Genomic DNA, 13,179 nt, shown 5'->3' with positions numbered 1-13,179 from the left:
GTTCCGGAATGCTGAAGGATAGGAAAGCCTTGCATGCGTCCATGGGGTCGCAAAGAATTGGACACAACTTAGTGACTGAACAGCAACAGCAATAGCAATAATTGATTTCCAAAGTTGTGTTAATTACTATTGTACAGTACTCCAGTACTCTTTCTTGGAAAATCCCATGGACGGAGGAGCCTGTTAGACTGCAATCCATGGGGTCGCTAAGAGTCAGACATGACTGAGCAACTTCCCTTTCTCTTTTCACTTTCATGCATTGGAGAAGGAAATGGCAACCCACTCCAGTGTTCTTGCCTGGAGAATCCCAGGGACAGGGGAGCCTGGTGGGCTGCCGTCTCTGGGGTCGCACAGAGTCGGACATGACTGAAGTGACTTAGCGTAGCACAGTGAAGTGACTCAGTTATACACATATATACATTCTTTTTAATAATATTCTTTTCCATTATGGTTTATTATAGGATACTGGATATAGTTTACTATGTTATACAGTAGGACCTTGTTATCCATTCCATATGTAATAGCTTACATCTGGTAACCCCAACCTCTCACTCCATTCCTCCCCCTACCCCCTCCCCCTTGTAAATCACCAGTCTGTTCTTTATGTCTGTGATTGTTTTTGTTTCATAGATAGGTTCACTTGTGTTATATTTTAGATTCTACATAAAAGTGATAATCATATGACACCAAATCAACTATTATTCACTGAATGCAAATACTTAATAGTTTTGTTTACCTTAGACTTAGAGGAGAAGACAAGAATTAAATGAATTGTACAATATGGTTTTCTGCCAAGATAAATTTTAGAATTTGATGGATTGCTAAAGAAAGAATTGTTTCCTTTAATAGCATTAAAACAATTCCTCTCAGGTCAGGAAAATGAGATTGTGATTTCTCTGCAACTTTATCTTTTCTGTCCTCAAGTCTGTAATCACTTAAAGTCAACGAGTATATATTAGGCATCTTTTATATCCTAAATATTTTGAGCAAAGCCAAATGCATTGAAGAGTTAGCCCTTGTTAAGTCCCATCCACTGAGGGTTTATTTTGCTAAACACCAATCTCATTGCTTTATATACAAGTCTCATTTAATCCTCATAATAATCCTTTGAGGTATTGCTGTGCAACAAATAATCCCCAAACTTGGCAGCTTGAGACAATAATTTTATTGTGCTGACTGATTCTGGGTCAACAATTTAGACAGAGCACAGAGGAGATGGCTTTCTAAGATTCATGAAGTCTCAGGTCTTAGCAGTGAGAGCATGAAATCTAAGGCTGGAATCATCTAGAAATGTCCTCACTCACATATCTGGAAGCTGATGCTAGCTGTCAGTTGGGGCTGTTGACTGGGGTACCTACATTTGGCTTTGGTATGAATAGCCTCTAATGTCATTCATCATTATTTGAAATGCATTCTATTGATTACCATTGAATTTCAGGTCTGCTCTGTATTCTCTGTGCTTCTGAACTGGAGGCTTGTCAAAGAATTTGTGGACATTTTTAATAACTTTAATGAGTATTATCATCTTATTTTACAAATGACATTAAGTCGCTGAACCCAAATTCAGTTGACTCCAAAGGCAAACCTTTTGATCATTAAGGTAGATTGTTCTGTGTATTCTACAATGTAAACATTAATCACAGAAGGGAGATAATTTGGGGCTAAAAGATACAGTTCTTTTAGTTCAAGAGCTAAACTTGAGAAGGAGTGATGAAACAAGAGTTTTCTGTGTTAATAAAAAATAAGAAAATCAAGGATTTTTGTTGTTATAAAAATAAAACACTCATAATAATAATCACTAACAATTTGACTTTTTCCATATTAATCTAGGCTGGGAAGCATGTTAGAAAAAAAGGGCAACAAGAATTATTTTTTGTGTGGTTTGAAAAGAGGGGAGGGGGAAAGGCTTAAAGGTGGGGAGGGAAGGGAAGGGCTTGTCCAGAAATGCATTGTACAGATTCACATGAGTGCAGGATACATTGGAGACAGGCTGCGAGATAAGCCTGGACAGATAAGATGGTGGTATGTTGTGAAGGACTTTGAAGCCATGTTTAGGAATTTGAGTTTTAATCAGTGAGTAGTACTTCTAAAGTATTGGAACAGAAAAGTAGTATAATGTGATCTGTGTTTTGGAGAGATAATTTCAAAATATTTTAGATGGGGACTTCCCTGGTGGTAGTGGTTAAGAATCTGCCTTGCAATGCAGGGGACCCGGGTTTGATCCCTGATCGGAGAACTGAGATCCCACATGCCTTAAGACAGCTAAGCACTGCAACGAAAGACTCCACCTGCCACAATGACGACGCAATGCAGCCAAATAAATAACTATTTTAAAAAGTTAGCTGGATTATATTGTGGTGAGTTTGAAGGCAGATATCTGGAGAATAACTATTAGTCATGATGCTATTGTATTTAGATATATTTTTCTGAAGAAACATTATTCTTTTGTCCTAATTATCCCCTCCTTAAAAAAAAAAGACTAACACTCTAAACTGCATTCTATAACTGAATTTATTTATAAGCTTATATCCTTATTTATTCTGTGAAGATTATAGTATGGTTTACAGGCAATATAGAATGTGAGAGTAATTTTAAAAAAAGATCAAAGTCAGAGAAAATACAGGTACCTTAGTCAGATAAGAGACTGCAGAATATTTTGGAGCAATGTAAGACATCCAACCTGGGACTTCCCTGGAGGTCCAGTGGTCAAGGCTCCATGCTTTAAAAATATATATGTTAAATATATATTTTTATATAATAACATATATATATATATAACATATATAATAACATATATATATATAACATATATAATAATATATATAACATATATAACATATAATAACATATATAATAACATATATATTTTTAAAGCATGGAGCCTTGACCACTGGACCTCCAGGGAAGTCCCAAAAATATATATGTTAAAACAAAACAAAACAAAAAACTGATCTTTTACATTAAGGATTAGCACCTTTTTATGTAAGAGACCAGATAGTAAATATTTCACAAATTGTGGGCCATATGATTTCTGCCATAACTATCAACCCTGTAATTATAACACAAAAACAACTATAAATAATACATAAACAAATATTTTTTTATTTATTGACTTCACCAAAGCCTTTGACTGTGTGGATCACAACAAACTGGAAAATTCTTAAAGAGATGGGAACAAGACCACCTTACCTGCCTCCTGAGAAATATGTATGCAGGTCAAGAAGCAACAGTTAGAACTAGACATGGAACAACAGACTGGTTCCAAATTGGGAAAGGAGTATGTCAAGGCTGTATATTGTCACCCTGCTTCTTTAACTTAAACACAGAGTATGTCATGCGAAATTCTGGGCTGGATGAAGCACAACCTGGAGTCAAGATTGCCAGGAGAAATATCAATAACCTCAGATACACAGATGACACCACCCTTAGGGCAGAAAACAAAGAAGAACTAAAGAATCTCTTGATGAAAGTGAAAGAGGAGAATGAAAAAGTTGGCTTAAAACTCACCATTCAGAAAACTAAGATCATGGCATCTGAGCCCATCACTTCCTGGCAAATAGATGGGGAAACAGTGGAAACAGTGAGAAGCTTTATTTTGGGGGGCTCCAAAATCACTGCAGATGGTGACTGCAGCCTTGAAATTAAAAGACACTTGCTCCTTGGAAGAAAAGCTATAACCAACCTAGACAGCATATTAAAAAGCAAAGACATTACTATGCCAACAAATGCCCATCTAGTCTATGGTTTTTCCAGTAGTCATGTATGGATGTGAGAGTTGGACTACAAAGAAAGCTGAGCGCCGAAGAATTGATGCTTTTGAACTGTGGTGTTGGAGAAGACTCCTGAGAGTCCCTTGGACTACAAAGAGATCCAACCAGTCTATCCTAAAGATCAGTCCTGAACATTCATTAGAAGGACTGATGCTGGAGCTGAAACTCCAATACTTTGGCCACCTGATGTGAAGAAATGACTCATTGGAAAAGACCCTGATGCTAGGAAAGACTGAAGGCAGGAGGAGAAGGGGACGACAGAGGATAAGAGGTTGATGGCATCACTGACTTGATGGACATGAGTTTGAGCAAGCTCTGGGAGTTGGTGATGGACAGGCCTGCCTGGCATGCTGCAGTCCATGATATCAGAAAGAATCATACATGGCTGAGTGACTGAACTGAACTGAACTGAAACAAATGTTCCAATAAAATCTTATTTTAAAAATGGCTCGGTGCTTCCACTGCAGGCGGCGCAGTTTCCATCCTTGTTTGGGAACTAAGATCCCACATGCTGCCTGGTGCGGCTGGAAAAAAAAAAAAAAGACATTAGACTCTGAGTTGGCTACACTGAACTACCAAATGGGTTCTGAGCATCCATGAAGCCACGACAAAAAGGAAAACACAAAGTACTACAAAACATATCATCCATGAGATATGATCCAGATCACCCATGCCAATTCCTAGGGAGAAATAGAGCAACTGGTAGTGATGTGAATTTGAAAGCAGTTATCACATAGAAGTTGAAGGAAATTCATCGCTAGATTCTCATTTTAGTAACAGAAGGAGGACGATTGTGTAGATTTTGATGAGAAACTCCACTGAAGATAGAAACAGCAGCATAATTCAAGCAGCATAAGGACAATGCAGCAAATGAAGTCCAAAGTCAAGGATTAGAAAAAGAATGAACCTGTCAGTCCTGGCTGGTCCTTCTCAGGGTCCAGTGAGAGTTTGGGAGACACAAGGAGAGTCTCATTGTCATTCTGCACAGAAAGCCTTTCTACAAACTGGTGAACCATCTGTTTTAAAACATTTTAGTAGGTATTTCATGCAAGTTTGTCACTCTTTCGTTCTGCAGCATATTAATTTGTAATTTAAGAAATTAAAGGGTGTTGATTTATTAATTGACTTGTAGCATAGAATCCTATTAATGATGGCATCCTAGCTGCAGATTTGACTTCATAGTAGAAATCATTCCAAGGTCTATGGAAAGAGACAGGGCTTTTTACAAAACCAAGTGTGTTTCTGTGCCTGTTCTGTGAGTCTTTGCCAGTGGGATAGCTTTCATTAGCATTCATGCCTTCTTGCTTTTGTCTTTACTTTTTTCAATAAACATCTTATTTTTGAAATATAGTTTTTTAAGGCAAATGATCAGGGCTAATTTTTAGGGAAACATGCTTAAAACAAGACCTTTGACGGCCCTGAACTGAGTAGTAATGATTATGCAGCAGGCAGAACTTTGAGTCTCTTGATAGACAGATTTATTTCATCAAAAAAATAACCAATATCATCAGCATCCAACCCAAACTTCATCCACTTTTTCCATTTGTAGCAAGAACTATTTGATGCCTGAATTTCTGGCTTGTATTAAAAGCTTATGAATCTGAGATCCATAAATTGAAGCCTACTACATCATTGTTAATATCTTTTTCTTCCCAAAGACTTCAAAGGAATGCTTCCCCCTTACCCCCTGTCATTTTTCTGGTACATAAAAGCTTCAGTTTTAAGATAGGGGACTTCAATTCTAACCATGCATTTCCTGGATTCCTACCTGCTGTGTGCAGGAAGTCACAGACATTAAAGCTGAGATAACAAAGGCCTAATTCAGGAAATGGATAGTCTAGGTAAGGACTGTGACAAGGACACAAACGGCCAGAACTCAGGGGAGGTACAGATGACAAGGATGATGGATTATGGAGCAGTGGGGGTTGTTGCTTGCATTCTAGACAAGATCCTATCTGATTGGGAGTGGGGAGAATCAGGAAAAGCTCTTTTTTGTTGTTAATGTTTGCTTATTTATTTGTCTGTGTCAGGTCTTAGTTGCAGTATGCAGGATATTCATTGTGTCATATGGAATTTTTCATTGATGTGCATGGGCTCTAGTTGTGGCTCAAGAGCTCAGTAGTTGAGGCATGTTGGCTTGGTTGCTCTATAGCATATGGGATCTTAGTTCCCTGACCAGGGATTGAACCTGCATCCCTTGCACTGGAAGGAGGATTCTTAACCACTGGACCACCAAGGAAGTCTCAGGAAAAGCTGTTTAAAGGAGGTGAGAAGTTTGGTATATAGAAACAGGGTGACAACTTGAGGAAATTTAACTTATCACACTTAACATACTCAAAATGGATATCTAATATTTGGAAAACATCTGTAGCTCTACTATAGATTTAGCACCCAATTTGTAGGTGAGTAGCAGAAGAAATATTTCCTTGATAGAGTTATGCAAGCCAGGAAATGGAATGTCCCTTCAGGTTGCTATCGGGAAGAGAAAGTCTCATTCCTCTTCCAAGATCAACTCATAACTGTGCCTGGAGGAGAGTTCAGTTGGAATCATCGTATCTGCACCTCCAACTGTCCGTTCATGAGAGGCACTGCCCTTGAGTCATCTTGGAATAGTAGGTCAGTGTTAAAGTGTTTAAAAGTAAGGAAGTCTGTTGCAATGTGTTCCTCAGTGTCCATCTTCCTCCTCCCTCTTCTCTTCCCAATATACAGTTGTGGTAGCTTTTAGGTGTTTGTTTGTTTGTTTGTTTTTCCTTTAAAAAAATTAATTTGTTTATTTTAATTGGAGGCTGATTACTTTAGAATATTGTAGTGGTTTTTGCCATACATTGACACGAATCAGCCATGGTGTACATGTGTTCCCCATCCCAAAACCCCCTCCCACCTCCCTCCCTGTCCCATCCCTCAGGGTCATCCCAGTACACCTGCCCTGAGCACCCTGTCTCATGCATCGAACCTGGACTGGCAATCTGTTTCACATATGGTAATATATATGTTTCAATGTTATTCTCTCAAATCATCCCACCCTTGCCTTCTCCCACAGACTCCAAAAGTCTGTTCTTTACATCTGTGTCTCTTTTGCTGTCTCGCATATAGGGTCATCATTACCATCTTTCTAAATTCCATATATATGTATGTTAATACATTGTATTGGTATTTTTCTTTCTGACTTCACTTGTGTAATAGGCTCCAGTTTCATCCATCTCATTAGAACTGATTCAAATGCATTCTTTTTAATGGCTGAGTAATATTCTATTGTGTATATGTACCACAGATTTCTTATCCATTTGTCTGTTGATCAACATCTAGGTTGCTTCCATGTCCTGGCTATTGTAAACAGTGCTGCGATGAATATTGGGGTGCATGTGTCTCTTTCAATTCTGGTTTCCTCAGTGTGTATAGCCAGTAGTGGGATTGCTGGGTTGTATGGCAGTTCTATTTCCAGTTTTTTAAGGAATCTCCACACTGTTCTCCATAGTGGCTGTACTAGTTTGCATTCCCACCAACAGTGTAAGATGATTCCCTTTTCTCCTCACCCTCTCCAGCATTTATTGTTTGTAGACTTTTTGATAGTAGCCATTCTGACCAGTGTGAGATAATCTGCAATTCAAGTAAAGACCATGCTAGGAATGACCCTACTTCAACTGAATTTTCAAGGGAAGATGAACTCGCAGTCCAAGACAGTGTGACCTTTTATTTCAAATATGTCATCCAATTAATGCCATAGCTAATGGAAGCTTTACTGATTTCTTGAGAAATAACTTATAAAGAAAGCTTTAGCTCATAGATCCAAAATAATGGAAGGGTGACAAAGAAGAGAGTATGGTGCATATAAAAATGATTTAAAACCCTGGCTGGTCTTCATTTTAATAAGTCATTGACTGACAGGACATTCATAACCTTAACACTCCAAAAAGAAGGCTTAGCATGAGAGGAATAGCTTCTGTACAAGATCGATCTATTGAAATAATAGGAAAAACCCAAAGGAAAACCTGAAATATTAAACTGTAAGATAAACAGATTGGAACAAGTCCTCAGTTTGTGTTAAGATTCCTTATTTGTTTGAACAGAAGCTGAAATGATCAGATGAGGATCATGTGATGGGAAAAGGAAGGTTGAGCAGGGAGCCAGGAGACTGTTTTCTTCCATTCATTTCTTTTGCCACTCTTTGAATTTAAGTTTTTTCATTTGTAAAAAAATCATCTACTGCCATAAATCTCACAAATCTCTCCTAGGGCTTTTGTTGGAATAAGATCAGATGAAAGATGCAGGAACTTCTTGGAGAAGGGCAAAGAATAAGCCAGTAATAATCATTACCATTTATATACAGAATGCTTCACATATACCAGACACAGTCTTTCAGTATATTATCTTAGCCCCAGAACAATCTTGAAGCAGGTGTATAAATATATATACATCACTATTCTATCAATTAGGACACTAAGGGTAAGAAATGCTAAGAATTTGCATATAATCATGGCAGTAAATGATAAAGCCACGGTTCTGTGACTCCATTGCTAACCAATTATATAAGCATTTAGAACTGGTAGGACTAATGGGCTGCTTTGTTCAATGCTACTGTTTACAAGGTGCACCTGTTTTCTTACCTTTCTCTTTCATTCCAAATCATGTTTCTCCATTTCACACCAGTTCCTTTCCTCAGCACCACTGAACTTTATCTTGGTCTAAACACTCTCCCACTGATAATTCTTACAACTCAGATAGTTCTTAAGCATCTTTCCAGTCTCAATTCAAACACACCATCATAAAAACATGATACTACACTTACCTCTGTATTCCTAGAATTAGCACAAAGCTGGTCACTTAGTAGGTGTGTAAATATACCATTCAATATTTATATTCAATGAAAGATTGAATGAAGGAAACAGACAGAGAATAATAAAATGTTCAGGTCAATGCCATGTGGCACAGCAGACATCCAGACATCCAAATCTACTGTTCTTCATACTTTCCCACTGGGTAAGTTGATTTCCTGTCAAAAATAATGGATTTTGAAGCTGAATACTTTAATCACAATCCATTAATTAAAACCTCAGTGATTCCCTAAATTAGTCATGCACTGTAAAAATAGAATGATATATTATTTTGGTTAAGAAAAAAATCAGCTGATAGGAATGTGGAAAAAGCTAAAACAAGATTTGGGACCAATTAATGACATGAGAATGAGAAGCTAGAAGCAATACGCAGATATTAGAGAGAAGGCTCAAGGCTACTTTATATTAATTTTTGCAGCATATGGAATACTTTGTGTCAACCCAGTTTGAAGAATATAAAATTCTTCCTCCTACTTAACTAGGCAATGTTCAGTTTCTGTCTGACAGGATGCAGCACTTTTAAAATAAACTGAAAGGTGGAAAAATGCAAGAATGAAAATTACTATATGAAGAGAGTTTTTTAAAAACTGTGTTTAGGTGAGCTTGTAGTGCAGAGGCAAAATAAACATTTTAAACAAGATAAGATATTTCTGTCCACTAAGAAATGGGATAATTTCAAAAAGTGATGTCACCATGCCATAGCACTGATGGCATGATGTATATTATCCATGTCGGGCTTCCCTGGTGGCTCAGTGGTAAAGAACCTGCCTGCCAGTGTAGGAGATGCAGGTTTGATCCCTGGGTTGGGAAGTTACCCTGGAGAAAGAAATGGCAACCCAGTCCAGTATTCTTGCCTGGAAAATCCCATGGACAGAGGAGCCTGGTGAGCTACAGTCCATGGGGTCGCAAGAGGGCTGCCCATGACTTAGCGACTAAACAGTAACAAAAACAATTATCCATGTCAGTGGGACAATCCATTTTCTTTTTTGTCTCTTTAGTATGAAGCAATCACTATGCCATCTAGTGTTTATTAAAATCATTGACAAGAGATATATACCAATAGCAAAAGAAATGTGTCACATTTACTGGAAGATTCACTTTTTCAACTTAGAGCCCATTTTCAAGTGGCTTGGTAAACTGGAATTTTAATCGACCATGCTTACTTTAGAGAGATCGGTTCAGATAAAGTTGGAATGAAAAAAAAAAAGTGTGTTTTTTAAATTTTTCATGATGGAAGATTTCAAACACATAAAAGGTATAGAGAATTACACAGGAAACCACAAGTTTCATTTGCTTGCTGTTTGAACAATTTGAACTCAGTTTGAACAATTATCAGCTCAAAGCCAGCCATTGCCTGTTTACACTGTCCTTCCTCAGTAGATTAGTTTGAGGCAAGTTCATTAAAAAAAAAAATTATTGGGTACAGCTGATTAACAATATTGTGTTAGTTTCAGAGGCATGGCAAAGTGATTCAATTATACATATATTAATTCTTTTTCAGATTCTTTTCCTATATAGGTTATTACAAAAGATTGAGTAGAGTTCCCTGTGCTATACAGTAGGTCCTTGTTGGTTATTTCATATTTAGTAGTGTGCGTGTTAATCCCAAACTCCTGACTTATACCTCCTCTCCATGTTTCCCCTTTGGTAACCATAAGTTTGTTTTTAAAATTTGTGTATCTATTTCTGTTTTTAAAATAAGTTCATTTATATAAGTTTTAAATTAAATTCCATGTATGGGAGATATCATATATTTGTCCTTCTCCACCTGACTTACTTCACTGAGTATGATAATCTCTGAGTCCATACATGTTGCTGCAAATGGCATTATTTCATTCTCTTTTATGACCATAGTGTATATGTACCACGTCTTCTTTATTCATTCCTCTGATGATTGACATTTAGGTTGCTTCAGTGTTTTGGCTTTAGTAAATAGTGGTGCAGTGAACATTGGGATGCATGTATCTTTTTGAATTATGGTTTTGCTTGGTTCTATTTTTAGTGTTTTAAGGAACCCCCATATTGTTTTCCATAGTCCTGCTGCTGCTGCTGCTGCTGCTAAGTTGCTTCAGTCGTGTCCGACTCTGTGCGACCCCATAGACGGCAGCCCACCAGGCTCCCCTGTCCCCGGGATTCTCCAAGCAAGAACACTGGAGTGGGTTGCCATTTCCTTCTCCAATGCATGAAGGTGAAAAGTTAAAGTGAAGTCATTCAGTCCTGTCTGACTCTGAGCAACCCCATGGACTGCAGCCTACCGGGCTCCTCCCTCCATGGGATTTTCCAGGCAAGAGTACTGGAGTGGGGTGCCATCGCCTTCTCCCCATAGTAGTCCTACCAACTCACATTCCCACCAGCAGTGTAGGAGAGTTTCTTTTTCTCCGCACTCTCTCTAACATTTATTGTTCATAGACTTCTGACCAGTTTGAGGTAATACCAAACAACCCAATCAAAAAATGGACAAAAGATCTAAATAGAGATTTCTCCAAAGAAGACATACAGATGGCCAAAAAACACATGAAAAGATGCTCAGTGTCACTAGTTATCAGAGAAATGCAAATCTCAACTAAAATGAGTCAGTTCATTTTTTTACTGAAGCAAATCTTATGATATTCTTGATATTCTTTGATCCAAAAATATGTTAGTATGCATCCCTGAAGCATAAGGGGCCTTTTAAAATACAACCAGAACATCATTATTAAGCTTAAAATTATTAACAATAATTTTTTCATAGTATCAACTATTCAACAAGTGTTCAGATTTGTCTGAGTCATAATTTTGTACAATGGGTTTGTATGAATTAAGAGCCAAATAAGGTCCATACATTGCAACTTGTTGATATATTTTTAAAGTTTTTTTTTTTAACCCAGAGGTGGTTCTTCTTTCTTTAATTTTTCATTATAATTGATTTCTTAAGGAAACTAGGGTACTTGTCTGCTAAACTTTACTTATTTTGAAAATTTCTAATTGCATCCCAGTAGTATATGGTTTCCCGAGAAGGCAATGGCACCCCACTCCAGTACTCTTGCCTGGAAAATCCCATGGACGGAGGAGCCTGGTGGGCTGCAGTCCATGGGGTCGCTAAGAGTCAGGCACGACTGAGCAACTTCACTTTCACTTTTCACCTTCATGCATTGGAGAAGGAAATGGCAACCCACTCCAGTATTCTTGCCTGGAGAATCCCAGGGACAGAGGAGCCTAGTGGGCCGCCGTCTATGGGGTCGCACAGAGTCGGACACGACTGAAGCGACTTAGCAGCAGCAGCAGCAGCAGTACATGGTTTCACGTCTTTCTTTTTCTTTTTCCTATTAACTGATTATTGAGATTTAGAGGTTTGATCATTCAGGTTTAAGGTTTTGATGGTAATAGTTCTTAAGTGGCTTTGTGTGCTTCCATCAGAAGGCAGCTTATCTGTTTGGTTTTCTATGATATCAATAATCTTTTCCTAGGTCAGTGATCAATAACTAATGATCATTGCCTAGATCTAGATTCATTATCTCATTAAGGCTGGCAAATATGGTGATAGTCTATCACTCTCTCATTTTTTATCTAAAATACTGTCAAATTTCCCCTCTTCAATGATTGTCCTGAGGCATATTCAAGTGCATAGGCAAGATAACTACTTGACTTCATAATTTAACCTCATCAGTTTTCAAAATGACTAATTGATTCTTTCCAAATGTGACTGTCTTCCAAATATGACCAGTGAGATTTTTTTTTTTTAGTTTCATTACTAACTAATGAATTTAAACATATTTGATGTCTTTCAATTCATTGCAGTCAGCTGTTCTTTCATGCTCAAATTGTTCCATTGTTGGCCAGTTAAATACTCTTCAACTCGTTTGACTTGATGCTTTAGGCTCATTTTTGCATTACAAGGTATTTTAGGCTCATCTTGTACATTTCTTGCCCGAGACCTGGAATCAGCCATTTACCCAAGAAACCCTGATTTCTTTTAGTACAAAATAGTGTTTATAGGGTATAACCTGGACTCTAGGAATGCTCTTTGCTAATGTATTGTTATTAAACCCTTTTAATGGATAGAACTAAGACATATATATGTATATGTATATATTTTAAAATTATATTGATAGTACACATTAGTCCATTTTCAATAAAAAATTTAGATTATAGAGTTTTAACTTGATTCCTTGATTTTATCTTTTCTCTTCAGGCTGAAAATCTTAACAATGTTCATAGAATTACCTATTAGATTTCTCCTATAGAATACATGATAGCTACAGAATATCAGTACCAGTATTATTACTAAAAATAATTTAAAATTTATTTTGCTTGTTTATAAGGTATATACCACAAGAGATGTATCACCAGATTACCATAGTTTAAAGTCACTTGAAATACTTCTTTACTGTCAACTGGATGAAAAGGTAGGTCTTATTTTATTTTGCTTTGATTTACAGGGATTGCTTTTTAAAGGAAGTTTGAATTGTAAGTATTAAGTAAAGTTGTGTTGTATCATGTAACAATTATAATCTACACTTCCTTATGCCGTCACTTATGTTAGTTTTACATATAATCATATATTCAATTCTCACAGTCAATAATTATGCCGGTTCTTC

At 37.2% G+C, this 13,179-nt stretch overlaps 1 protein-coding gene across 2 annotated transcripts in view; it reads left to right on the top strand.

Annotated features, from left to right (window-relative positions):
- ST8SIA6 (ST8 alpha-N-acetyl-neuraminide alpha-2,8-sialyltransferase 6) overlaps window positions 1-13,179 on the top strand; it is a 300,498-nt gene that overhangs the window by 68,038 nt on the left and 219,281 nt on the right. Inside the window, exon 2 of one of the 2 annotated variants that reach the window (XM_070800888.1) lies at window positions 12,904-12,987. The exons of the other annotated variant lie outside the window; for it this stretch is intronic. Within the exon in view, the coding sequence (XP_070656989.1) occupies window positions 12,980-12,987 (8 nt within the window). The 5' untranslated portion in view covers window positions 12,904-12,979. The remainder of the gene's footprint in view (window positions 1-12,903; window positions 12,988-13,179) is intronic. 2 annotated transcript variants of the gene reach the window in all.

This window comes from Bos indicus, chromosome 13 (genome assembly GCF_029378745.1).
Source record: "Bos indicus isolate NIAB-ARS_2022 breed Sahiwal x Tharparkar chromosome 13, NIAB-ARS_B.indTharparkar_mat_pri_1.0, whole genome shotgun sequence".
In the NCBI taxonomy this organism is placed as follows: Eukaryota; Metazoa; Chordata; class Mammalia; order Artiodactyla; family Bovidae; genus Bos; species Bos indicus.
Note: the sequence above shows the minus strand (reverse complement) of the source record. Positions and strands in the feature narration are given on the sequence as shown.